This window comes from Calidris pugnax, unplaced genomic scaffold (assembly GCF_001431845.1).
Source record: "Calidris pugnax isolate Ruff unplaced genomic scaffold, ASM143184v1 scaffold270, whole genome shotgun sequence".
In the NCBI taxonomy this organism is placed as follows: Eukaryota; Metazoa; Chordata; class Aves; order Charadriiformes; family Scolopacidae; genus Calidris; species Calidris pugnax.
The window spans coordinates 230,605-256,860 of NW_015091277.1; the positions used below are offsets into that span (position 1 = coordinate 230,605).

At 45.6% G+C, this 26,256-nt stretch overlaps 1 protein-coding gene across 4 annotated transcripts in view; it reads left to right on the forward strand.

Annotated features, from left to right (window-relative positions):
* GDPD5 (glycerophosphodiester phosphodiesterase domain containing 5) overlaps positions 1 to 26,256 on the forward strand; it is a 240,729-nt gene that overhangs the window by 184,183 nt on the left and 30,290 nt on the right. For all 4 annotated transcript variants that reach the window (XM_014960612.1, XM_014960613.1, XM_014960611.1 and 1 more), the window contains exons 3-8: positions 2,396 to 2,499; positions 8,875 to 8,968; positions 9,633 to 9,692; positions 13,158 to 13,256; positions 15,337 to 15,430; positions 19,205 to 19,350. In XM_014960612.1, the coding sequence (XP_014816098.1) occupies positions 2,396 to 2,499; positions 8,875 to 8,968; positions 9,633 to 9,692; positions 13,158 to 13,256; positions 15,337 to 15,430; positions 19,205 to 19,350 (597 nt within the window). The remainder of the gene's footprint in view (positions 1 to 2,395; positions 2,500 to 8,874; positions 8,969 to 9,632; positions 9,693 to 13,157; positions 13,257 to 15,336; positions 15,431 to 19,204; positions 19,351 to 26,256) is intronic.

Genomic DNA, 26,256 nt, shown 5'->3' on the forward strand with positions numbered 1-26,256 from the left:
CTGGGAAGTTTCGGTGGGATGGAGTGAAGGTGTTGAGTGGGTTTTGGTTTGGGTGTTTATATAATCCAGGTGTCGCATGGGTGGATATTAATCTGAAGTTTCTTGGTTGGAAAGGGTTGGCTTGGCTGTGCAGCAGTGGAGGTTCATCATGGAGAGAAGTTCATAGAATCATAGAATATGTTGGGTTGGAACGGACATTTAAAGGCCATCTAGTCCAAACCCCCTGCAGTAAGCAGGGACATCTTTAACTAGATCAGATTTCTTACAGCCTCATCAAGCCTGACCTTGAATGTCTCCAGGGATGGGGCCTCCACCACCTCTATGGGCAACCTGTTCCACTGTCTCGCCACCATCAATGTAAAGAACTTCTTCTGAATGTCTAATCTAAACCTCCCCTCCTCTAGTTTAAAACCATTGCCCCTTGTCCCGTCGCTACATGCCCTTGCAAACAGTCCCTCTCTAGCTTTCTTGTTGACGCCCTCTTGAAGGCCACTATAAGGTCTCCCCAGAGTCTTCTCTAGGCTGAGAGAAGAAAGTTGCAGCCTTGCTACTGCTTTTTGGGCTGGGGAAGGCTGGTGTTGGCTGTGGAGATGATGCAGACGCTACAACTGGCATCCTGGGGTGTTTGGGGGGAAAAAAATCAAATTTCACCCTCGGTGCTTTCCCTCCAAGAGGTCACCTGTACATATAGGTGCAGATCTGTGCACGAGGTGGGGAGATGATAGTCTCTAAGGTCATGGCAGAGCAGTTTGGCTGTGTGGTTTTGAATGAACTTGGCAGGTGCTCTGTAGAAGTCCCTTTGTACAACCTTCTGGTTCCTTTTGCCCCATTTATATGGAATAGAAAGCCCCATGTGGGAATTAGGCATCTGGAGCTACTGAGGTTTGATCGAAGTTGGATAACAAACATGAGCCGAGTTGAAGAAAAGTTTTGACCACAACCTGTGGCCAAGAATTGGGAATTTCCAGCAGAAGACATCATTTTTTGGCACAGTGAAAATTAAATAATTCCAGCCCTTTTTATTGCTTTCTCTTTCTTTTGGCACTTTTTATGAGATGGAGCATACAAGGGAGAGCTGTATCACACGATTGGTATCCAGGGTGATGCGTGGTGAAGTAAATAGCTTCAGCCCTTAAGATGGAAAAGGAAGGCGAAGAACAGTGGTGTTTCTTTTATCACCAAAACAGTATTTATATTGGTTACATTGTTTTGCATAATTGAAAAGCCATGAGACAGTTCACTAGAGAAAAGGGCATTTTCAAAAGAGATTAATGGCGTGCTCAGGGTCTAGAAAGAAATTACAGCAGTAGAGTTGTTCAGACACTTTTTCATTTTTCAACCCTTCTTGCTCATTCTGGGAAGAGAGGATTCATTTGCATATTTTTCCATAGTGAATTTATTTCAGTGTTTTGTTCCCAACAGACTGGATGCTGGTTGAAATGGAAACATATGTGGACTATTTAATGCCTGCAGAGTAAGAGCAACAAGGAGCACATGGGAATGGTGCTGGTTAGGGACAGTTTTCCTGCAACACTGTTCTCATCATGGATGTCCTTGTGGTTAAGGATTTTACCCATGCTATTGGAGTGGGGCATCAAACAGATGTTTTAGGGATTTTCATTTTTTTTTTTCTTTAATTCTTTGGGGGTGTGGAGTATTAATTGAAAGATTAACCAAAACCTAACGTTGGTGCAAATATCTTTCATCCAATGCTCCTGTGGTCTCTCCTCCTGCCGTATCATTTGCAAAACGTTTACATATGTGGTGGTGGTGGGAATAAATGTTGCGGATGGGTGGTTTGGCTCTGTGGGATCTGAGTGCCTGGGGGGGAAGGAGTTCATGTGTCTGTGTAGCAGAAGCATCCCTAACAAGCATCCCAAAACTGCTGTGTAGCCTTTGCCGTGGGGTAACTACTCCGTCGTTTAGGCTGAACCCATGAGAGGATAAGATGTCAAGTTGCATCTCTCACATATGAGTGGAAAAGTTGATTAAACAATTGCTGCCAAAAAAAAAATGCAAGCCAAAAAAACCCAATCCCAAACCCCAACTATCCAGAAATGCTCCCTCGTTCCACACACCCTGGGAGCTGGAGGAATGCTGTCCCAGCCCTGTACAGGATGGATCTACATCAGTGACCCCTCTGCCCAGAGTTGGGGACCAGGGTTGCATCTTCCACCTCCCCCAGGGGAGAAAGGTGTGAAACTTCCCCTCGGAAATCATGGTTTGGGTTGGAAGGGACATTAAAGATCATCTAATTCCAAAATCCCTGCAGTGGGCAGGGGCACCAAATGTCCCCCATCTGATCTTACCAGCTTCTGGGTGAGATGTAGGACAGGATGGGGCACTGACCCTGAAACAGGGTAGTGTTAACGCTGACTTCTCTTTCTGTCTCCAGTGGGAGCGCCTGTGGTTCCTCATCCTCACCTCGTCCTTCTTCCTGACCCTGGTCTGGTTTTACTTCTGGTGGGAGGTTCACAATGACTACAATGAAATCAACTGGTGAGTAGAGTTTTTCTCTTACAAGGTGTCAAACCCTTAACAAATTTGGCTGCCATCGTATACCTCTGAGAATGTTTGACATTGGGCTGGAGGCATTGTGGTCCTTCAGATGGACTCGTTAATGACAGTAAAGGGAAAGGGAGATGGGAAGTGAGATAGGAGAGCTTCTTCTGTCTGTCTTCACTGATAGATGTAATGTCCTCATGTCTGCATTGTGTGGCCGTAACAGAGTTTGGGGTAGGTGTTCTCCCTGGTGAACAGCGTGTGAAACCAAAGATGGTGCTAAAGTAATGTAGAAGCTTTTAGGCTCTTGTTTGTTTGTTTGTTTCTATGGTTGGCTGTTTCTGGAAGTGACTGAGCAACTTGGCTGCAACTTTCCACAAAATATAAATGACAAAAAATTCGTCTTGAAGCAGACATGGGTGTGGAAAATGTTGCAAAGTTGGAAGGAGCTGAAAACAAGCTTTCCAGTGGGATGTGCTGGGGAGTTTAGGGTGTTGCCAGCTCCCCCCAGTGCTGGAAATTATTCTCCCTTCTACTATCTCAGCAGCATCTTAAAAGGTTTTGACAGTACCTTGGGACATCTTCTAACCAAACTGCTTTGACATCATCTTGTTGTCAAAGATAATATGTAAACTGCATTTTAAAACCCAGGGGGTAGTTGATCCCTTAAATAAATCATCTGCTTTAGATGTTGAAGTTGTGTGAGAGAGAGTGTTTACTAACTTCATGGCGTGAGCTGTCTCCTCCCAGGAGTGCAGTATTTCTCTTTGCTCAGATCCATAGTCTGAGAACTGAAACCATCACTCTTCATTATTTATAATACTAGCATGAAAAAAAAGACTTTTTAAGAAAAGGGTATTTTGGAACTCCTCTTTCTTTCAATTCGGACCTTCAGTAAAGGATGTGAACGCGCCTCATTTGCTCCACTGCAAAGCCAAATCTGGCTTAGCTCAAAGTTGAGAAAGGGCTGGGAGAAAAAACACCTCATGCAGAGTTGAAACAAAGCCCTGTGGACGTTGTGAATGGGCATTGCAACCACAGGACTGCAAAGTTTTGGGTTTCCAAATGTTCATACACCTCATGCAGAGATGAAGCAAAGCCCTGTGGACATTGTGAATGGGCATTGCGACCATGGCACTGCAAAGTTTTGGGTTTCCAAATGTTCATGCAGGAATGGGAGGAGACTCTGGAGGTCTACTCTGGATACGAGAGGTATTTGGGCTTTAGAATGCCCACAGATGTGACCTGCAGACCAAAGCCGGGAGGAGACTCTGAAGGTCTACTCTGGATACAAGAGGTATTTGGGCTTTAGAAGGCCCACAGATGTCACCTGCAGACCAAAGCACCTTCACCTGCCGTGGAATCTGGTGTTCACAGGGGTCTAGAAGCACTTTTGGACTGATGGCACTGGAAAAGCAAGCCTTCTGGTGGATAAGAGTCATGGAAGATGCTCTCTGGATGCCAGGTAGCAGGGCTACATCTCCTCAAGCCTTGCCATTCAGCGCTGAAAATGGGTCAGTGCTTCGTATGTGCCGTAACCCCAATTATATCCCTGCTCCACGCGCTGGCACCAGAGGTTGAGGAGAACAGCAGGGTTTCTGAAAAAACAGCCTGAAATGCTGCGGAAAGGCAGGGAGGGGGGATGATAACATGGGGCGAGGTTTTAATTACAGCCACGCTGGTTCCAGGCGGAGAGGAAACAATTTCCACTGGGTCTGTTCAACCCGAGCCTGGCCCTCTTCCCTCCCAGCACAGATGTGTGGGCCCCATTAAAACAGAACAGTTTTCAGCCAGACGGGGTCTAAAGGAGATGAAAACATCATTTTGGTCCCAAGAGGGCTGTGAGCCTGTTTCTGATGAGATGCAGTGGGGTCCTTGCTCTTAGAAACCCCATCTTTGCAGTTCTTCAGTGGCTATTACTACTTCACATTGTGGACAGAGTTTCTTTGGTGCTTGTTCCTGTTGCCTTCCTCTCTGCTCCACTGATTTATTTGGAAGCCATGACCTCTTGCAGACTAGAGGGAGAGCTCTTTGGGGCAAACACCAGCTCTCCACAGGACTTGACACACTGAGCTACTGGCAGGGGCTTCCTGGATGAACTAGGACAAAGAATAGCTGTCACATCAGGGTGATGAGCTGCTGTGCTCGCCCCTGACCTCTGAAGCTCGTCCTTGTGAGCTCTCCTTCTTCAAGTCACATGCAGGCAACTACACTGAACATCTTTGACCTGCCCCACCACAGCAGAAGAAGAAAGACTGGAGGCATCTGTCCAGTCAGCCCCTCAAAGGAGGACTATTGCCAGCAGTAGACTATGTTGACTGAGATCTTGAAACCCCAAGGATGAAGACATCCCTCCTCTCTGGGACTTGTTCCAGCACTGCACTGCTCTCTGTGAGGAGGAGAAGATTTTTCAACCCAAACCTCTGAGGGCCATTTCCCCTTGTGACAGTGTCTGTCACTCTTGAAGGGTTTGATTTCATCATCTTCATAACTGTCAGACATTGTGGGCAGCAATTAGATCATCTCACAGCTTCTTCTCTTTGGGACTTAACAAGCCCAGTTTCCTTAAGCTTTCCAAGTAAGCTATGGTCCCTACGTGCCTCCTCACCATCTTGGTTTGGTAGTTCTGCCTTGGACCCCCTACACATCCTCCTTGTACTGAGAAGCCCAAACCAGGGCACTGTGGTGCTGGTGCCACCTCACCAGTGCTGAGCAGGAGGGAAAGCAACTTCTCTTGGTCTGCTGGGGACAGTTATCTTCATGCTACCCAGTAGTTTGACTTATTCACAGTGGAAATACCCCGTTGGCTTGTTCAGCTTTGTCCTCCATAACCCCAGATCCTTCTTGAAGGGAAAGCAACTTCTCATGGTCTGCTGGGGACAATTCTCTTCATGCTACCCAGTAGTTTGACTGATCAGTGGAGATACCCTGTTGGCTTGTTCAACTTTGTCCTCCATAACCCCAGATCCTTCTTGGTGAGGTTATTAGCATGCTAATGAAAAGCCTCGTTATTCTAAGTTGAAACAACAATGTGTTGCAGTCTGTCTTCTGTGTTCTTTTGGCTAAAATGGTACTTGGAGATGGAATTCATTAGGAATATTCCTCATTTCTTAACCCAGATGTGCAGAGCTCTGCTAAATGCTGCTGAACATCTGCCAGAGGTGACTTAAAAGGTACCAGAAACCTACAGATGAGCACAGTAAACCCTGCCTGTGGTTCAGGCAGCTTCTTCAGGCTCCAGCAGTGGATGGTTAGTGATGGTTTTGCCAGTGTTAGGTTGATGGTTGGACTCGATCTGAAAGGTCCCTTCCAACCTTGACCGTTCTATGATTCTATGCACATATCTATGTAAAACCAAACTGACCTAATTAAATTGTGGCAGCGATAGGGTTTGCCGATGTAAATGTGGTGATTTGGCCTTTAAACTTGTACAAACATCTGCCAGAGGTGACTTAAGAGGTACCAGAAACCTACAGATGAGCATAGTAAACCCTGCCTGTGGTTCAGGCAGCTTCTTCAGGCTCCAGCAGTGGATTTGTTAGTGATGGTTTTGTCACTGTTAGGTTGATGGTTGGACTCGATCTGAAAGGTCCCTTCCAACCTTGACCGTTCTATGATTCTATGCACATATCTATGTAAAACCAAACTGACCTAATTAAATTGTGGCAGCGATAGGGTTTGCCGATGTAAATGTGGTGATTTGGCCTTTAAACTTGTAAAGGCTTAAGGGACTATTCTGGGATTGAAATGGGCTTTAGAAAGACAAGGCAAAATTATAGCTTGGCATGTATTGCTGCAGGCTTTTTACCTTTTTCTGGGAGGCTGAATATGTGATGAGGTCCCTGTCAATGAAAGGGCTTTGTGCCTCTTAAATTTAAGGAAATATTTTTAAAAATCTATTGCTTTGGGTATTTCTTTGTGGTGCCTACACTTAATTGCGTTATACTATAGATCCCCAGTGTGCAAGCTGTGGAATGCAACAGAAAGCTCAATGTTGGTTAATGAAGGATGTGAGAGATACTGTAATTTGTGAACCTGGCTACGTTCCCTCTGGAGCAGGACTATCAATGCAAGTCTGTGTAGCAAATTTTTTTTCTTCCTTGGTTGTGGAGAAGGCTCGTCTGGTTCATAACTACCATGGAAACAGCATTTTAAAATAGTCATTTGCACATCAAGTGAAGACCTGACACTAGCAGAGGGCCACTTGAAAGGACATCAGAGCAAAAACTTAAAGGTATTGAAGCTGAGCTAAGAAAGCTCTTGGTGGTGGCATTAGCAAAGGCTTCAGAGGAGTGCTGTCTTCCTTTTTCTCTTTTTTTTTTTTTTTTTTTTACTAACAGCATGTCTGAATCCCTCCAGTTCCCTTTTGTTATGGCTTTTTGAATATTTTCTAAGCACAACCTGGACGTGGGTCATGTTTGTTGAGCCTAAGAATTTGCTCTCCAGATCCTACATTGGAGCTTTACTCCTGGATGAAATAGATGGGGCAGTTGCCAGACCAGAATTTGTGGCTGATGATTATTCACCCTGTACCCATCTTATCCCTGCTGTACCAGAGGATTTGCATGGAGATGATGTTAGCCCCAAGCCAAGTCAACCTAATTATGTTTTTTTCTAAAAATCCACTGGAAAAAGTCTTAATCCAGGTCAGGCTTGAAGTGTCAGAAGTTGCAAGAAGGGTTTTGGGATTTGCCTGCTTCTCTCCTGGAGCTGGTGGGGCCTGGGTCCTCATCTGAATTTCTGGCCAGGGAAGGTAGTGGACTGAGTCTATCTTGTGTGTTGCTGTGGCTTTGCTGCAATACGCATTAATGACTCCGGAATTCAACTCCAGGATGGTTTTTCTGGGAAGCGTATTGCTGTTTAAATGCAAATTTGACATTTGAGACCCACTGCCAGGCAGAAGAGACAGTGTCTTTTACTGTGCTGCTGTGAATCATGGTCTGCTTTGCCTGGTGCTCCTGTTCCTAAAGCTTTCGTTGCCCGTTGACTTTATGAAAGTGATGAGAAGAGGCCAGATGCTGAGCCCAGTTGCCCTCTGAAATACAGGGTTCAAAAATCTGATAACTGAGAGTAGGAAGGATATCTGGATAAATAGGGGAGAGGAGTGAAGAAAATGAGTTTCAGCAGCAGGATGGAGCCTGCCTCTTTGCCTGTTGGTTGGAGAGGTGGTAGGGGAAGAATATTGCAATCCCAAAAGCTAAGGCAGGGAATGAACGTGGGTTCCTCTGTTCTTAGAGCAGTTCTGTGACCACTAGGCCATAGGAAGAACATTTGGCTTCTATGCTTTTTGTGCTGCTAAGCCTTGATGAGGTGACAACTGTTCTGCATGGAGGCAGATCAACTGGAGACTTCACTGGTGAGTGATGGGCCTAGAAGGAACCAAAGAAGCTGGGTTGGAGGTACATGCTTTGGAGATATACCTGTAGGGTGTCATCTATACCTCACTCCTCCTCTAACCTTGCTTCACTCCCTGCTCTGATCATCAAGATATTGCTGCTGCCTCTTGCCAAGGTTGGATTGCAGAGCCATTGAATGGCCTATCTCTTTCTTAGAGCTTTAAAGTAAACAGAAGGACCAGGACTTTGGATTGCAGAGCCATTAAATGGCCTATCTCAGAGCTTTAAAGTAAACAGAAGGACCAGGACGAGGGAACCCACTGAGCCAAAACACCCCTCAAGCATCCTTCAGGCTGGGCAGATGAACCCTTCAGTCAGTTTAAGATGAGAAGGTCAGAAGGATGTGGTTCCTCTAGCCAACCCAGTTTTGGGAAGTTCTGAGCACAACTCCTGACAGTCTTCGCTCAAGATTGGACCTTCACTACAGTCCATTGGAATAAGAGACAGTCTCTGATAGGTACAGGAAAACAACTTGTTCCTTCAGCTCATCCCTCTGCAAAGACTTTATACCTCAAGTATATAGCACAGCTCTGCACAGCAACATTGATTTTAGTTCCCTGTCCTTGATACTATCTCTATATTGTATTTGAGAGTCTATATGCACGTGGGACAGCATTGGATCTATTGTTTAGGCAACAACCACCACATGTGGCGATGCTTTCCCCTTGTTTATGTGGAATGTTCTTCTGAAAACTCAAGTTCTGGTCATGTATGATTATTTTTTTTTTTTTCCGAAGTGGCTTTGTTCCTGTGTTTGACATAATTGTCTGATTCCTCACTGCAGGATTAATTTCCCATGAGGGATCAAAGCACAAACACTGTATTTTGTTTCCGTGTGACTTTTTCTTTTTGCTACCTCTCTCTCATCTGGATGGTGGAAACAGAAAGGCCCATTTTCTAAAGTTTTGTCTAATCCTAACAAAGTTGCTATGGCATGGAATCTCTTCTTAATCTGTCCTTCACGCTTATCTTTCAGGTTTTTATATAACCGAATGGGATATTGGAGTGACTGGTCCATTCCAATCCTTGTAACAACTGCTGCTGGATTTATCTACATTACAGTGTTACTGGTGAGTGGAATAAAATGCCATTTCCTAAAGCTTTGTGCATTTGTTTTAAAAAGGGTATGAACTTCTCAGTCCATCTGTCACTTGAGCAATTTTCCTTTCAGAAGTGACATCTCTCTCCCTCTCTCTTAGCTTTAAGTGGCTAAAATAAATGGAAAGTGGAAAAACGCATGGTCTTTGACCTCAGGTGATCGAGAGCAAAGACAGACCCTGATACTGGTGGTGCAGATGACCCAAGGAGAAATACAGCTTTTGTTTCCCTGAGTATGGCCCCAACCCCACTTTGGTGTTTCTGCCAGTCATGTGTACAAGTTGTTTCCCCACATCCCAGAGTGCTGGGACCTTCAAGGTGGTGTCCATTGAGGTAGCACGCCAGTACCTGGCCCTGTGTAGTCTTTGCTTCCTGAGGTCCCAGGAGCTGTGCACCCATGGACCAGGTTCTCCAGCTCCCTGCTTCTTGGAGGATAGTCTTTTCCTTCATATCCTCGGCTTTGGAGAGGATCTATCTGTACAGATGGGCCAGGTGTTATCTGCTGGACCCATCCCTAGCCCTGATTTCTGCTTTGGCCTGTTGGGTTAACTTTTGTGGTGATGTGGTGCTCCTGTACATGCAAACACTTGATGTTGTGATGTGTCATTTTCTGACTCTTGATTTCTTCCTTCCCAGATACTAGCACTATGTCACATAGCTGTGGGACAGCAAATGAACTTGCACTGGCTTCACAAGGTAAATGGCTCTTCTCAGCTTGGAAAGGAGCAGGATCTCCATAAAACAGGAGGCTAAGGAGAGGGTGGTGCATGTGGTACCTGTCTTCATGGTGTTTTTGGGAAGAGCATAAACTTTAGATGTCATGTAGTGGTGTATGTGTCCTCATTTCAGAGGGCCAAGCAAATTCCACAGTAGGGGCAGTCCAAGCCTGGGGACAATAACTTTGCTCCATGGTGGGTGAAATGCTTTGGGGTACCTGGTGGCAGGGAGCAGGGTGGAGGGGGTGGCACTTCTGGAGACTGAGAAGCAGCATGTCATTAGAGCAGCTTGACTTTGGTCTTGTCTTAGTGAACCATTATGAACCTCTCTGGTGCTCCCTTCTGTGATGGGCTCAGCCCTGGAGGAGTGGCTGAGCAGGTGTGAAGCTTTTCAGGATGTCCTTGGAGGAAACCACTGTAGAAAAAGCCTTGGGAGAAGATATAGGTGTTAAAAGGTGGGGTGTGCAATGTGCAGGTTGTGGCTTGGTGGAACCCAAGGAGGTCCCGGTTTGTATGTGAAGCAATTTGAAAAGAAAAATGCAATGAAATGTAAGAGAAGATGGTAATCTGGAGTTTGGAGCACAGAAGGGGAGAGGAAGGGTATGTAGCAAGCTGTGGGGAGAGACTGTGCCAAAGAAAGTAGCTTGCCAGGATTCAGTTGTAATTGGCATTCTGCTAATAGGTAATTAAGGGACCAGTCCTGAATCTGCCAATACACAGCTTCTCCTGAAATTGATGGTTCTGATGGTGACAAGGTCTTGCAGGATCAGAGCCTGAACAGATGTACTGCCCCTTAGGACAAACCTCCCCACCCTCTCTTTTTTTTCTTTTTTTTTTTCCTTAGAAACTATAGAAATTATGCTTCCTTGGGAGGAGGGGATGCAATGCAAAGAGTGGGTGGGGACCGTCTGACTGCTGCTGGAAAATAAATTGTTGGTTTTTCGAGTCTAACATATGTTTCTTCATCGGGGGAAATGGTATTTTTCAGACACGCTCCAGGTGGCTGGTGGGTTTGGATGAGTAAGTCCAGAAGAGGAATGTGTTGGTGAAGATCAGTTAGTTCTTGCCTACAGAAACCCACCCTTCCTTCCCTTCTTCCAAAAAAGTCCACCTTTCATCGCAGCTCAGATGTGTCACTCTGTCTCTCTTCCCTTCCCCACACCTCCCTCAGCTTTCTGAGGAGGTTTAGATAAGAGACTGGATGAAGTTAATATTCTCTGCTGAATTACTGTCAAATATATATTACTTAGAAAATGCTGGTATATGCAAATAGCAGGATTCCTTCCGATTTTCTCCTGTAGTCCTGCAAAAACAGCTGAGGATCATAAGCCAAATTGGAGATAGATGGGGGAGGATAAGAAGCCATAAATCAGAGCTGATCAGAGGAGGAAATGATGAAATGGAGATACATTTGACACCTCTGTGCTGCACGGGCAGTGACATCGAGGGGATCAGGGCTGTCCTGGAGAAATCTAGTTGACAGAGTCTTCTGTCCCTGCTGAATTTTAAGTTCAGCTTTTGGGGGATATAAAATGGATGAGAAGTAGTTTCAATCCTGGTTGTGTGCTGGTGTTACACTCTGGCTGGTGGCCCAGAGGTCTGACCTGCGGAGGTCTGAGCAGAATGACTTCTGTGTGCAAGGCCCCATGGCAAAGTGCAGTTGTCCACATGCTTTGCTTTGGAGTCCTTAATGTCTCAGAGTCATTAATTCAGAGTCCTTAATGAGGAAATATCTTGAAATAGTGGTTTACCACTATAGGTCACTGGGGGGGTGTCTTTTAAATAAGCAAGTAAATCCCGTCCTTCCTTGAATGTGCAGAAATGGGCTTGTAGGGGTTGGAAGTTGGTTTGGATGCAGCCTCTTGGCTCAGGAATCATCTTCAGCCTGGGTCAAGTTGACCCTTTCTGCTGCCCCGTGTGCTTTGTTCATGTTTCCCAAAAGTTAGAGGCTCAGGGTAAGCCACTGCTGCCTATGGATGCCTCTTGTGCTGTTGGTAGGTCTGTCTGTGAGCACCTAGGAGAGGAACAGCAGGTGGGAACCGAGGGCTAAACTTTAACTAGAATGAGAAATCACGTCCTTGTGTACAGCAATGATTTCTGTAAACCTTGGGAACGTGGAGTTTTCTATTTGCTTGTCAAAAGTATTAAGGAGATCTGAAATCAGTCTAGAGGTGTCCTGTGCATCCTAGATTATTAGTTCACTGTTACGTATTTGTTGGCCTTTTCTGCCCAAGTCTCCCACGTGGATTTCAGATCTAGACAGAACATGAGATCGAGACACAGAGCAGCAGCATCCTTTTAATCCAGCAGGCGTGCGATACAGCAGAGACTGAGGCACCAGAAGGAGAGGCGGAGGATGGTGAACTATTTTTGACAGACAGCCCAGATTTTAGGTGTTTACAGCTGGAGTTATTTCTAGGCCAGTTTTTGATGGTTTGAACTTTTTACCTTCCAAATGGAGATGACATTTTCTTTTTGACTGCTCCACTCAGACTCCCAAGTGCTTCCATGCAGTGGAAGAGGGAGGCTGGGGGAAACGGCTGACGGACTAGGTCTTGTTCTGCCATCTCAGTTCAGCCACTGTCATCTTCTCAAGGGGCAATATCTGTTATAACCACTCTGTCAACATGGCTTGGATGCCGACTGCACAGTTGTTGCCGTTTCAGGCCCAGGTGAGGTCACATTCATGCACAATGTTGTGCTGAACCATCTCAGAGATGATTGCTTAGTGATGGGAACGACAGCCTTGTTTGAACATGTGTTCAGCCTTTACTGAGAAATGCAATGTTCATTGTCTGGGTGTGTTCAAGTCTTTTATCCCTGAGCAGAAGCGTTGGAGAGTCAAGTTGAGCAAAGTCCACCAACCTCCCATAGCACTGGTGCATCACAGGCTCTTGCAGCAGGGCCAGGAGAATCATAGAATGGTTTGGGTTTGAAGGAACCTTAAAGATCATCCAGTTCCAGTGGCCCCTCCCATGGGCAGGGACACCTCCCACTAAACCAGGTTGCTCGAAGCCTCCATCCAGCCTCGTCTTGAATACTTCCAGAGATGGGGCCTCAACAGCTTCCTTGGGCAACCTCTTCCAAGAATATGGGATCATCTCCACAGCCTGGCAGAACCCAGTTTTAAGCTGTTTCTGATCCAGTGTGGTGGCAGGGTGAATCACTTGATCTTTCCGTACCATTGGCCAGCATGTGAAGAAAGTGAGAGATCATCCATGAGATGTGTGCTCCTGGGACTATTTAGCCCAGTGTTGTATCTTCAGTGGTGGAAAGGGGAGGTTATGCTGGCACGGCAAACAAGCCCAACCTCTTTCCTTGTGGGTCCTGAGGCTAGCTGTTTTAGGCCATTTGTTACATACAAAACTTCTCTCTCCATTTCCCAGTCTGTAGAAGTTCTATGATGATTGGATACAGTATGTAAATACTCTCATATTTGTTGCAGATTGGCCTGGTGACAACCTTGATAACTACCGTGGTGACCATGTCATCGATAGCACAGCTTTGGGACGACGAGTGGGAGATGGTATTTATTTCACTGCAAGTAAGTTGTCTTCAAGGATGCTTCTCCAAGTGGGCAAAGGGGCCAGTGCATCTACATGCCATGGACTTTGTGCCTTTCTACTCCTAAAATGGAAGCCTTGGCAATGAGAAAACTTGCAGCAAAACTCCCATGGAGTCCTCAAGGCCACCATATCACTTTGTCTTCATCTCCTGGGCTCTTTCCTTTAAACTCAAACCAGGGCTTGGCTGCAGAGTCAGAGGTGGAAAATACTGAAGCTGGGTGTGACTCAGAGTTGCTGGAGGAGAGAAGGCAATTCCTCCACTTGGTTTGGCTAACAGTGCTCTGGACATTGGTGTCCAGGCCTGGAGCATCATGCTCTTCCCAGTCCTATGGGAGGAGTACTCTGGGTTTGTTTTTACATTACACATAAATTTATATATATCTGAAAAGAATGTGACTTCTGTGCTCTAGTCCTGTTTTAAGAAAGACTGGTTGTATGCTGCAGGGCTAAATAAGTTTTAGAGAAAAATAGTTACAAACTGTTAATTTATTGATAGATCTGCTCTTTATTCTTTTTTTCCCTCTTCCTCAAAAAGAGGTCCCAAAATATTTTGCCCCTGAAAGGTTTGAGAGGTTTTACTGGTGATTATTCTGTACAGAAATACAGGAGGGGGAAAAATAGCATTCACATGAGTGACTAACATTTCTCAGAAGTACTTCCCTTTTCTTCATTTTGTTTGGGTTTTTTTGGTTTTATTTTTGTTTTTAAAAAAAATTAGGCAAGCAATTGGAGAACAAAAGCATGACTCAGGATCCATCTCAAACTTTCTCTCTTGATACGCTATGGTCCACCCCAGTCCATGGTGTTCATAGAATAGTTTGGGTTGGAAGGGACCTTTAAAGGCCACCTATTCCAACCTCCTGCCATGACCAGGGACATCTTCACCTACATCAAGTTGCTCAGAGCCCCATGCAACCAGACCTGGAATGTTTCCAGGGATGGGGCATCTACCACCTCTCTGGACAACCTGGGCCAGTGTCTCACTGCCCTTGTTGCAAAATATTTCTTCCTTTTATCATGTCTGAATCTACCTTATTTTTGTTTAAAACCATTACCCCTTGTCCTATTGCAACAGGCTCTGCTAAAAACTCCCTCCCTATCTTTCCTGTAGGCCCCCCGTAAGTACTGAAAGGCTGCAATAAGGTCTCCTTGGAGCCTTCTCCAGGCTGAACCCCCCCCAACTCTCTCAGCCTGTCCTCACAGCACAGGGGCTTCATCCCTCACAGCATCTCTGTGGCCTCCTCTAACCCCACTCCAACAGGTCCATGTCTCTCCTGTGCTGAGGCACCAGAGCTGGAGGCAGCACTGGGGGGCGTCTCCTCAGAGCAGAGGGACAAACCCAGGTCCCTCTGGATGGCATCCGTCCCCTCAGGCATGTTAGTTGCACCACTCAGCTTGGTATCATCTACAAACTCACTGTGGGTGCCCTCGATCCCACTTTTTATGCCATTGATGAAGATAGTAGATAGTACTGGTCCAAATGGAGACCCCTGAGTGACACCACTCGTCACTAATCTCCATCCAGACTTTGAGCTACTGACTCAATGTCTTGTAGTCAACTGGAGTACAAGAAACTTAAAACTTAGTGGCACCAAGATCCTTACTTGAATTTGCATGGTGTCTAAGGAGACTTTTTCCAAATATCTGTGGGTTTGGGTGCATTCTTCCCCAAGAAGGGGTTTAGAGCTTTCCTGCTTTGCCTTCATGAGTGCCAAAGGCAACGATAAGCTTTGGAAGAAGAGGTGGCCAAAACAGACGCAGGAGCCTCACGTAGGAATGGTGTGAAATCCAACGGGGAGCAGAGTGGTCTGGTGCACCATGGAGCCTGTAAGATCAGTGAATTTGCAAGGTGCTGGGGGGCCTGAGTGCCAAAGGCAACGATAAGCTTTGGAAGAAGAGGTGGCCAAAACAGACGCAGGAGCCTCACGTAGGAATGGTGTGAAATCCAACGGGGAGCAGAGTGGTCTGGTGCACCATGGAGCCTGTAAGATCAGTGAATTTGCAAGGTGCTGGGGTGTTTGTCCTCATTTTTTTCTCTCCTGTTCTCATGTCCTGCAGGCCACAGCCCCTTTCTTGCACATAGGAGCTCTTGCAGCGGTCACGGCCCTGTCGTGGTTGATAGCGGGGCAGTTTGCACGAACGGAGAAAGCCAGTGAGTACCCCTTGTGTCTTTGTGGGGTGGTCAGGGGCTGGTGGGTGGCTGTTGGGGCGTTGGGCCCTCCTGGTGGGAACCAGCTGGCAGGAGGCAGTGCTGGTTCCTTCCCTGGGCTCAGCAGCCTCCAGCTCAGCCACGCTGGGGAGGTGGATGCTCTCCTGGAGTAACCTGGCTGAAACTGGAGTGGGTGAATCTGGTCTGGGGATGCATCCAGATCTCACAGCTGTGGGCAGAAGCGCAGCAGGGTTGGAGGTGAAAGGGCTGCTTTCAGTAATGCAATGACTAAAGGCATTCAGATTTTCATTAATCTGCTTTAGAAAGCATAAATGCACCCTCTGCAGCTAACGTGAAGGGTTCTTCTCTGGATCTTATAAGTACTTCTCCCTTCCCCCATCTCCTCGGCTCTTGTTCACCTGCATTTCTAGGTGGATCTGGGTTTTGAAAGCCTTCAAGGACTTGTTGACTGTGATGCAGTAGCACCCAGAAGGTTCAGTAGGGATCTGGTCCCCTTATGGTTAGTTGTTTCCTTAAATGCACATTGAGACATGGTCAAAGATCTAAGGGAACCATGGTGGTGAAGGACACGCTGAACCCAGCTCTTGTTGATGGTCCTGACCACTGAAACGATCTCTTTTGTGCATCTTCCCTGTCTCGCCTTGTTGCCAGGGGCTCTCCCAAGCCTGAGCTGTTCCTCCAGGTTTTCCTGAGAGATAATTTGATCCTTCTTTGCCCTCAGAAGTGTTTTTCTTCAGGGCGTCCATGGATGTTCTCAGACATTTGTGCCAGCTCCAGGAAAATTATTTTAATTGGTATTTAACCTGCAGCAAAATACAAGCCCTGGAGGACTTGGCAGCACTTGCGAAAGACTTCCAAGAAGTAGGAGTTAAGAATGAGGAAACGGTGTCTGAAGATGGAAAGATTTTGATATCCAGAGAGACCTTTCAAAGAAAGAATTGCTCGGCTTTAATTTGTAAATATGCCAATAAAGCTGTACCTGGTGGTTCTTAAATATGTCCTAGCATGTAATTAGGCTGCCAGTTGAGGGAGGATTTGTGGTTACGCCCAGAGCAGAGACTGCATGTGCTGCTCCTGAATTCCTTACACTTTTTCTCTTGCAGCTGAGTTCCCTGAAAATGGCTTTTTTTGTTTGTTTTAATAAGCCAGGAAGCTGTTTTTCTTCTTTTTTTTTTTATTTTTTTTCCTGCTCCTGGGTTGTGGTTTTTTGTTTGTTTGTTTTTAAGGAAAGGCATTCATCTCTTCTGTACCACTGGATCTTAAAATTATTTCAGGGTCATTTTACTTGTGAAAGGTATTTTACCTGAAGGAGTTTACAGACTTTATGGTACAGAAATATTTGACACAGTGGTGTTAAAAAATGGAAGAGAGGAACTGAAATCTCTGTGAGAATTTACAGTTGCTTGTAAATGGAAAATAAGATTTCACTCACTAATAATATCTTTTGGAAATAACTGGTGCAGCTGCAGTCATTGGTGCAACAATCTGTTCTTGTCTTTTTTGAGGCATATGACATTCTTCAGCAACTGGCTTTGGCTTTTTCACTGAGCAGATTTATACCTCTTATTTATTTTTTTTTTTAAGTTCCCCCTGTGCTACTTTTTCCAAACCTGGAGAACAGCAGTTTCTTAGCTACAGTGTTTTAAAAGGTAGTAGCTTGTTTTCAAAACTTGCTTCTGAGGTCAAATAGAAAATGTTGGACTCAAAGAAGCCCTGGAAGCGTTGAGTAGCAAATGGTGGTGTGAGAAACCTGCTCTTCCAGGAGACCAAACCAGGCTGGAGTGGTCACTAAGAGCAGGGTAGGGATGAAGGAGGAAGGCTTGCATCTAAATTGTTGGTGTTGTCATGTTGTAGAAAGTGGGAGGCTTAATCTGTCCTGCTTTCTTGGCTTGGGTGGTCACCAGGAGAGCTTCTTCCATACAGACCATCCAACTTCAAATTGGACAGTATGTACTTTGCTTGTCTTTCACACATGTATTTCATTTTGGGTCTTTTTTTGTGTGTGTGATTTCAGTTTCCCACGTATCCATGTCTGGATGAGGTCTTCAGCTCTGTTTTATACAGTCATACAATGGTTTAGGTTAGAAGTGATCTTAAAGATCATCCAGTTCCAACACTTCTGCCCTGGGCAGGGACACCTACCACCAGACCAGGTTGCTTAAAGCTCCGTCCAACCTGACCTTGAACCCCTCCAGGGATGGGGCAGCCACAACATAGTCTGTGACCCCCGCTGGGGCATCTTTTCGTTGTGGGTGCACTCGAATGATAACAAATATTTGGAAGCCCACGCATTTCACGTGGTGCTTGACTTCAGTGTGGATCTGAGCTGCTTAATCCTGAAGCTGCAGTACTAGGAAGGAAGGGACCAGATTCTTTGCCCAGCCTGAGACTTTCCTGACAATTAGGCTGATTTTTCAAAGCCTGGTTGGTGCGTGGCATTCCTGGGGTGAGCAAGAATTGGGTCGGGATGGCATCCTGTGTCCATCTGGAGGTTCTGATGCTGGTAACGCACCACTCCAGGGCACCATATCTCTGTGGTGCAGGACACAGCATGAACCGACTTAGCAAGATGCCATTCAGTTCCTTGAATGCTCTGTGGGTGATTGACATCTCTTCCAGAGAAGAGGAAAAAAATAGCTGGCAAGGTTAGTAGTGTTTCTTTCTGGCTTGTTGGAACATGTTTGAATGAGGCTATTAGAGGCTGGAAGCAAAAAGCAGTTTATTTATGTGTGAAACCAGATCAGTTGTGGTCAGGACCAGAGCTGGGCTGTTCTGTCTTTCCCCTAAAAAAAAAAAAAGCCTTCTCCACCTTGTGTCCATGTCAAATATTTGTTTTAAAGGGGTTTTTTGGAGGTTCTCCCTTGAGTTCCAAACTCCTAATGAGTTTGAAAAATAAATAATAATTAAAAAAAAGAAGTCTTATGGGGTAATATCTGTGGGTTTCAAGTGGCTGCAAATAGCTCAGGAGCTTAAAGGTGACCGTTGTTCTTTATAAGGAATACATGTCTGTTTGGGAGCAAGGGGTGTTTCTGTTGTGCTGTCAACACCTTCGAAGGATTCCCAGATAGTCTGGACTTTGTGAGAAGTCACTGGTAGTTGGGGGCTGAGCCACGGTGTGGGGGGCAGGACTGCTCATCTGGCCCCAAACCCTACCCCCTTGGCTGCATTCACCGGTCTTGAAATATTGCTGTAGCACCATCCCAACCCATGGTTTTATTTAAACATGTTCAACGTAATCAGTACAACATTTATTGCAAGTTAACTCAGTTCTGGCTGGCACAAATCCTTCTGCAGAAAGAGCTAAAGTGGCTTTACTCTGGCTGAAGTGGGTGGTGTTGGTGAACCACTAATGTAAACTCAAGTGATATTAAACTCATGCCCATGGTGCCATGGATTATTTACAGGTGTGTGTAACTGGTGATCTATTTCTGCTGCCAGGCAGGGCAAAATTTGGTGCTGTCCCACCCAAAGGGCTGGAAATCAGCTCTGTTTTGGGCTGTGTTGCTAGGACTTTAAGCAATTTGCCTAACATTTTGTTTTCCCCATACAAAACTAAATGAAAACCCTCCTCAGGACTTGATTAGCTCAAAGGGGCTATTTAACATAGAGTATGTTTTTCCCCTCAACACTTGGAGCAATGGCTGTAGACCAGCTTCTCCTTTGGAGGAAGATGAAGGTGCCTTGGCTCTGTTCCTGTGGTGTGAGGAGGTCGGGACCAACATTTTCACCAGCTCTTTCTCCCTCTTTCCCTCTCAGCTTCTCAGATGCTGATGGTCACTGCATACCTCGCAGTTGTAGTTGCACTTTACCTCGTCCCCCTCACCATCTCGTCCCCTTGCATCATGGAGAAGAAGGCTCTGGGACCAAAGCCAGCCATTATAGGTCACCGTGGAGCACCGATGGTGAGTAGTCGTAATTATTTAGTCCTGTGTTGTCTGACTCTTCTGCCCGTGTAAAGGATAGCACTGGATCTGATGGTCTTCAGGCTGCTCTCCAGAGAATATACATGACAAATATATCTTGGAGGCACCCCTCCTGGATGAAGTTACTGTGATGGTAAATCAGCAGATGAACCCGGAGTCAAGTCACGCCCCAGATGTTCTAGATGCCTCACAAACAAAAGGGCAATCCTTGCTTTGCTCAAGGTGGTTTGTGCCGTTGCATATTCCTGGCTGCTAGTTCTGCTGGTTTTTTTGCTCTCCAGGCTTGGCCCTTGAGCTGCAGCAGTAGTTTGTGATTTTTTTTTAATTTTTTTTGTTGTTTTGTTTATTATTTTTTTTCTTTAGAGCTTGAGGCTCAGTCTTCGTGTCCTTTGCAGGACCTCACCAGCAGTGGTTAAACTCAGCTTGCAGCAAGATGCCTTGAGTATGTGGCAATTTGCAAAAACAAACAAACAAGCTGTGCTGTGACCCTACGTGACTGCACAGCACTCTTGCATTGCAGATCGTCATGAGACTGGGTGAGGTGATGAAACATTCCTATCATCTGCCTCTGGGTAGACCTGGAAATCATAATCATGTAGTCTTTTCTTCTCCAAGGTCTCTGGATGCGTCCAGGTTAAAGATGGAGCATCTTGGCTTGGGCATATCCCTGGGCTTGGATAAAGCTGTCCTGTGGTGTTTGGTCATACTGGTCTGCGTCTCTTGGTTGGGTGCTTCTGTACCTGGGTCTGTTGAATGGTTCTACCTCCATCTCTTTCTGCTGATTGATTGAGATTGAGGGACTCTTGATGAGGGAGTGGAGCGATAGATAGAGGGGTAATGGTTTTAAACTGAAAGAGGGGAGATGTAGGTGAGATGTTGGGAAGAACTTCTTTGCTGTGAGGGTGGTGAGAGCCTGGCCCAGGTTGCCCAGAGAAACTGTGGCTGCCCCATCAGTGTAGGCACTGGGCTTACGAATGTAAACTATATATATATTTTTTTTTAAGGCATCCAACTAACAACTTTGCTGATATTCAGACCAAAAAAACTGTCTGTCTAGGTTGTCAGAACCTAGAGTGTAGGCACTGGGCTTACGAATGTAAATTATATTTTTTTTTTAAGGCATCCAACTAACTTCTTTGCTGATATTCAGACCAGAAAAACTGTCTGTCTAGGTTGTCAGAACCTATTTGGCAGGCTTGGAGCATGCTTGAGTTCCTCTTCCAGTCAAAGAGTGTGCACTAGGTGTTTGATAGGTGAGATAAACACCTGTCATGACACAGAAGTATTTTATTTTAGTTCTCTTAATTTTCAGTTATTTCTGTCTTTAAGGAATCCCCTGAAATGCCAGCTTCACTTGCATCACACTTTTAACTACATTGCCTCTGTGGGTGGTGGATGAAGTTCTGGGCATGATAAATGCTTTTTCCTGTCCTACTGAGTTTGTACCAGCCATGAAGGCCAGAAGAAGCCAAGTGAAAACCTGTGCTCTGGATGCTTTCTGGATGGCAGAAAATCACACAACCTGATAGGACATTTTTTTCCCCGCAGGATTTCCGGGCCTGTGTGCCCCCCATAGCCTTCTAAAAGAATTAAACAGCAAATTCCTTCTGTTTTCCAGAAAACTTACATAAAGCTTACATGGAGCAAGACTCCCAGCAGAGACTTGGCCCTCTGCTTTCCTTCATGTTCCTGCTTGGAGCCAGCAAACACTCCTTGCAGTATGGTATAAACCTATCTGGGAGAAGATGTGTAGGCGGAGTGCTGAGGGACATGGTTTAGCAGTAACTTTGCAATGTGAGGTTAACAGTTGGACTTGATGATCTTAAAGCTGATGATGATCCAACCATAACTATTCTATGATTCTGGATTGCTGCTTGCATGTTAGGGTGCAGAAAGTCGATGAAGGTTGATGAAGAGTGGTGGTGGAGGACACTCAGTGCTGCACATGGAGCTATGGCCCAGGTTGTGTTCAGCAGGGTGCATCCATCCCCTTCACCATGCCCTAATAACCAGAGCTGGTTGTCTGTTAACAGCAGATGGTTTTCTGTCTTCCAACCATAACCATTCTATGATTCTAAGATGCTGCTTGCATCTTAGGGTGCAGAAGGTCGACGAAGGTTGATGAAGAGTGGTGGTGGAGGACACTCTCAGTGCTGCACATGGAGCTATGGCCCAGGTTGTGTTCAGCAGGGTGCATCCATCCCCTTCCCCATGCCCTAATAACTAGAGCTGGTTGTCTGTTAACAGCAGATGGTTTTCTCTGAAGTCTGCAAGAAGCGAGGTCAGAGACTAGCAAGCCCTGTTCCAACCTCCAAGCAATAGTCTGCATGTCCCATGATGAGTTGGCAGTAGGTTTATCCAACTGCTTTGCCTTTGCTGTATGTGTAGTGAGTGTCTTCTGACTGTGCTCTTGAATGGCAAACCTCAGATGGGGTAAGAAAGAAGAGGACCAGAGGGAGGTGGTCAGAACCTTGTTCTGTACTTCCATCCATGCCCAGCCTTTCATTATGTCAAATGTCACCTTGAGTTTGAAGAACTCCTCCACCTACAGTGCAACTCAGGTTGTACTAAGTCCTATCTGCTTGGAAACTAATGATTTTAAAGCCTTGCCAGTAGGCACTTCAAGAAAGACATTGCCTGGCCAGAGTGTGTCCAGAGAAGGGCAACAGAGCACAAGAAAGACATTGAGTGGCCAGAGCGTGTCCAGAGAAGGGTAACAGAGCTGGTGAGGGGTCTGGAGCACAAGTCTTATGAAGAGCAGCTGAGGGAGCTGGGGGTGTTGATCCTGGAGAAAAGGAGGCTGAGGCTCTTCTCCAAAGGAATAGGTGACAGGACAAGAGGAAATGGCCTCAAGTTGTGTCAGGGGAGGTTCAGATTGGATATTAGGAAAAATTTCTTCCCTGGAAGGGTTGTCAAGCCTTGGAAGAGGCTGTCCAGGGCTGTGGTGGAGTTGCCATCCCTGGAGGTATGTAAAAGCTGTGCAGACATGGCACTGAGGGACATGGGTTAGCGGTGGGTTTGGCAGTGTTTTGTTGATGATTGGACTCAATGATATGAAAGGTCTCTTCCAACCCAGACAATTCCATGAAAAAAAAAGAAGAAAAAAAAAAGAAAAAAATAAGTAAATTAAGCATTTTGTCTAATAGAGTGTCATTTCACAGGACTGCTTGCTATGATTTTGCTTTTGAGCCCAACTGCGTGGAGATTTAGTTTGGAGAAATGGCCCGGTGGAGCTGGAGAGGAGGAAATAGCCCAGGGAAGAGTCTGGAGACTGGGCTGTAGGACACAGACATCCTCCTTTGGGCAATGTCAAGATCAAAAAGTCTGCAGAGCCTGGGAGTTTGGGACCTGAGGTGAAACTAGATGTAGTGGGACTGGAGATGATAAAAAGCAATGCAGTATTTGCCTTCAAATCTCCTGAAGCAAGACAAATGTGATTTGCTGTGCAGACAGACTGATGGAGCCTGATACTGGTTGCTTCACCCATCTGGTGGGACTGGATCTGTAATATTGCATTTGCACGTCCAACACTTTTGTACTAGGAATACACAAGTACACCTGAGTGCTCTTCTGGCAAAAGCCAGCAAAGGAGATCCATGGGGTGGCTGAAGATGCCTGTTGTCCTGAAATAAGGGATTTGTTGAGGTTGTGGCGTTATGGTGTATGGGGCAAAAGATGGTGAAATGGAGAGTTTCCCAGGAAAGCTGTAAGTGTGTGTGCTTCCCATCGGTGCATGCAGCCTGCTCCTCAAATAGGGACAATGATCTTCCTTTGCACTCCAGAGCCTGCTTTCTTCTGTGTATCCACACACCCTGTCTCCTCTTGTCCCTTTAGGATCTTCAAGACCAGCATTTGTAGGGTCTGTGTGAGTGCGACTCAACTGCTTTCCTTGTTCTGTGGATGAAAAAAGTGAGGGACAGAAGGCCATATGGCTCATAAAATTTGTTTTGAAACACTGGAAGAGGGGAAATGGTCCTTGCATTTTAAGTAGCAAGAGAAAATCAGAAACCATCCTGGGCATCTGTACCTAGATGAAGTGTGGCTTTTTGCACTACAGGGGAGATACTGGTTTCACACTGGCTGACCATTTGTCTGCAGTGGTAGCGTTCCTCCAAGCGGTGTCCCTTTGGTGTCATCCTGTTCCCCCATGAGCTTTTATTTGCTGCTAGAAAGGCTCTTCTGCACGACTCCTTCTGCCTTCCCTTGCCTAAATGTCATCCAGTCGTGCCCGCTTTTCGCAGTGCTAAATGTCCATTCCCATCAGGGTGCTCTCTGAAAACCCTTTCTCTTAGCAGGAGTTCAGTTAATCACAGTTAATCAATCAGTTTCTTTTCAAAGTCTCTTTTGAAATGAATTATTCAGGCTCCAGATCAGTTTCTGTCCTTCTGGACTCCCATCAGGACAGCATCAGGGCCATGGCAGCAATGTGCTGGGAATTGAGAGCTCCAGCCCTCGCTTGATGTCTGTTGGTTTGAAAGGGTCTTGTCCTCATGGGTAGAGGAATCGTCTGACACCCCAAAATGTCAGATGGGGTTCTCTGTAAATTCTGCACGTTAATATGTGAAACTTCTCTGATGGCTTTATGAGCAAGTGTCTATTGTCTTTGGTCTTCCATCTTTTTTATTCTTCTTACAGAAATCTAGTTGTCTTTTCTTCAGTGGCAATAAGTTTGACTGACTGTCTTCTCCTTGTGATGGTAAATGCACCATTTATGCTGAGGATAAGCCACAAGGGTAGAAGGTAGAAGCTGGGACCAAACCTGAGATGGAAATGAGGAACTTCATCCAGCAGGACACCAGCTTCTACTGCAGTTTGCACCTTTCAAGTCTTCTCCCAAATGTCTTCCATGGTGCTTTGGGTTGAGGCAGGTTGTCTTTGCTTTTTTGGATCTGAAGAAGGTGCTGTCTATAATAATCATAGAATTGTTCAGGTTGGAAGAGACCCTTGGGATCATCGAGTCCAACCATCTACCCTACTCTACATAGTCCTCCCCTACACCATATCCCTCACGACCCCATCTAAACATCCCTTAAACACATCCAGGGATGGTGACTCAACCATAAAAATGTTGAATTCTACTTGCTTTTCGGTTGTTAGTCCTAAATATACATTCCTTATAAAAATAATTGGGATCATCATGATGATCTTTGATCTCAAATTGTAGGTAAATCACCCAAAGGATTAATAATAGCAAGGACTTATCTGAGAGAGCTGTATCTGTCTCCTTGGAGACCTTAGAATCATAGAATCATAGAATGGTTTGGGTTGGAAGGGACCTCAAAGATCATCGAGGTCCAACCCCCCTGCCATGGGCAGGGACACCTCCCACTAGAGCAGGTTGCTCAAGGCCCCATCCAGCCTGGCCTTGAACACTTCCAGGGATGGGGCATCCACAACTTCCCTGGGCAACCTGTTCCAGTGTCTCACCACCCTCATAGTAAAAAATTTCTTCCTGATATCTAATCTGAATCTTTTTTCTTCCAATTTAAAACCTTCATGAAGCCTGGAAGCTCACTTCCTATTGCTGGGACCAAAAAGCTACTGGTTGGTCTAGAAACAATCGGGCTAAACCCGTGGAAACCATCCAAGCGTGTCAGAGGCAAGAACAGCTCTTGCTTTCAGAGCTGGAGGCTACAAATAGCATGGAAATAGACGTTTTTGGCAAATCACCACTGTACAGCTGGTTTTCGGCATGTCTTAACAGCGCTTGAGAAGAGACTGTGCCGAAACAGCTGCCTGCGTGCGGGCTCCTTCCTGCACGGCAGATGATGCCCATCTCCTTGCTCTGAGCCCAGGCACCGTGCTGGGAGGAGCATTTTTTTTTTTGGCGGTGCTGACTCACTGGCTTTGCACAATTTCAGGGTGGAAAAGTACCCGTTGCTGGGACAAAGTGTCTTGGTGGGCAGCCAACCTTTCATTGTGCCTGAGGGTTTGCCTCTTGGGGTACTGCATGGGAGTGGTTTTTTTTGCCTTGACCAGGGAGTGTGTCCTGTTTTTCCAGGGAAAATTCCAGCAAATATTCCCTCAAAAAAATTCCAGCATGGCTGTGCACACATAGAGTTATTTAGTTGTTTTTTGTTTTTTTTTTTAAAAAAAATGAGGGTGAAGCCTCCAATATACATTGATGTTCTCACAGAGATGCTGTTTCATCATCTAGTTGTTTTTTTTAAAAAAAAAACAAACCTGAAGGCGAAGCCTCCAATATACATTAATGTTCTCACAGAGATGCTGTTTCATCATCTCCTGGTACCAACTATTGACAGAAGTAGTAAAGAAGACTTCTGGTTGTGGGATTGTGGCTTATTAGAGAGCTTTCACCTGATGGTGATTTCTTTCTGTTGTTTTAGGGTTTTGTTTTCTTGGTAGCTTTGAGGGCCTTTATTTCATCTCATCTTGGGTACCAAAGCTTTGCCACCAGCTATCTGAGATGGCTTTGGTTTTTAAAGGCTCTGAAGTGCTTTGTTTCGTGCTGCTGAAATCAAGAAGTGTTTGGTTTGCTGTACATCTTATGCATATCTGTCTATTAAAAATATGGCCATTTAACCTGTCGTCTGCTCCCATCAATAGTAATGAACAATCACAATTAGCATCTTCTGTTAGACCTGGAGAAATGCTTGCATTCACTGAAATAAATCTATGTAAGGTTATTTAGTCTTTCACTAAATCAAACTTCAGCTTGCTTTTTTTTTGTGTGTGTGTGCTGTACAACAGTAATGAGGTCACATCTCCTATATCTAGTTATTAAATTTATAATGCCTTTTTGCTTTTGAGTTTATCCTGTTGTGCAAGGAAATCCTTAATTTTTTTTCTCTTTTTGTTTCGCGTTTTTCCCTTTCTTTCAGTCTGAGCTGTTTCCAGAAGTGTTGGATGTGGATGCTCTCTGAA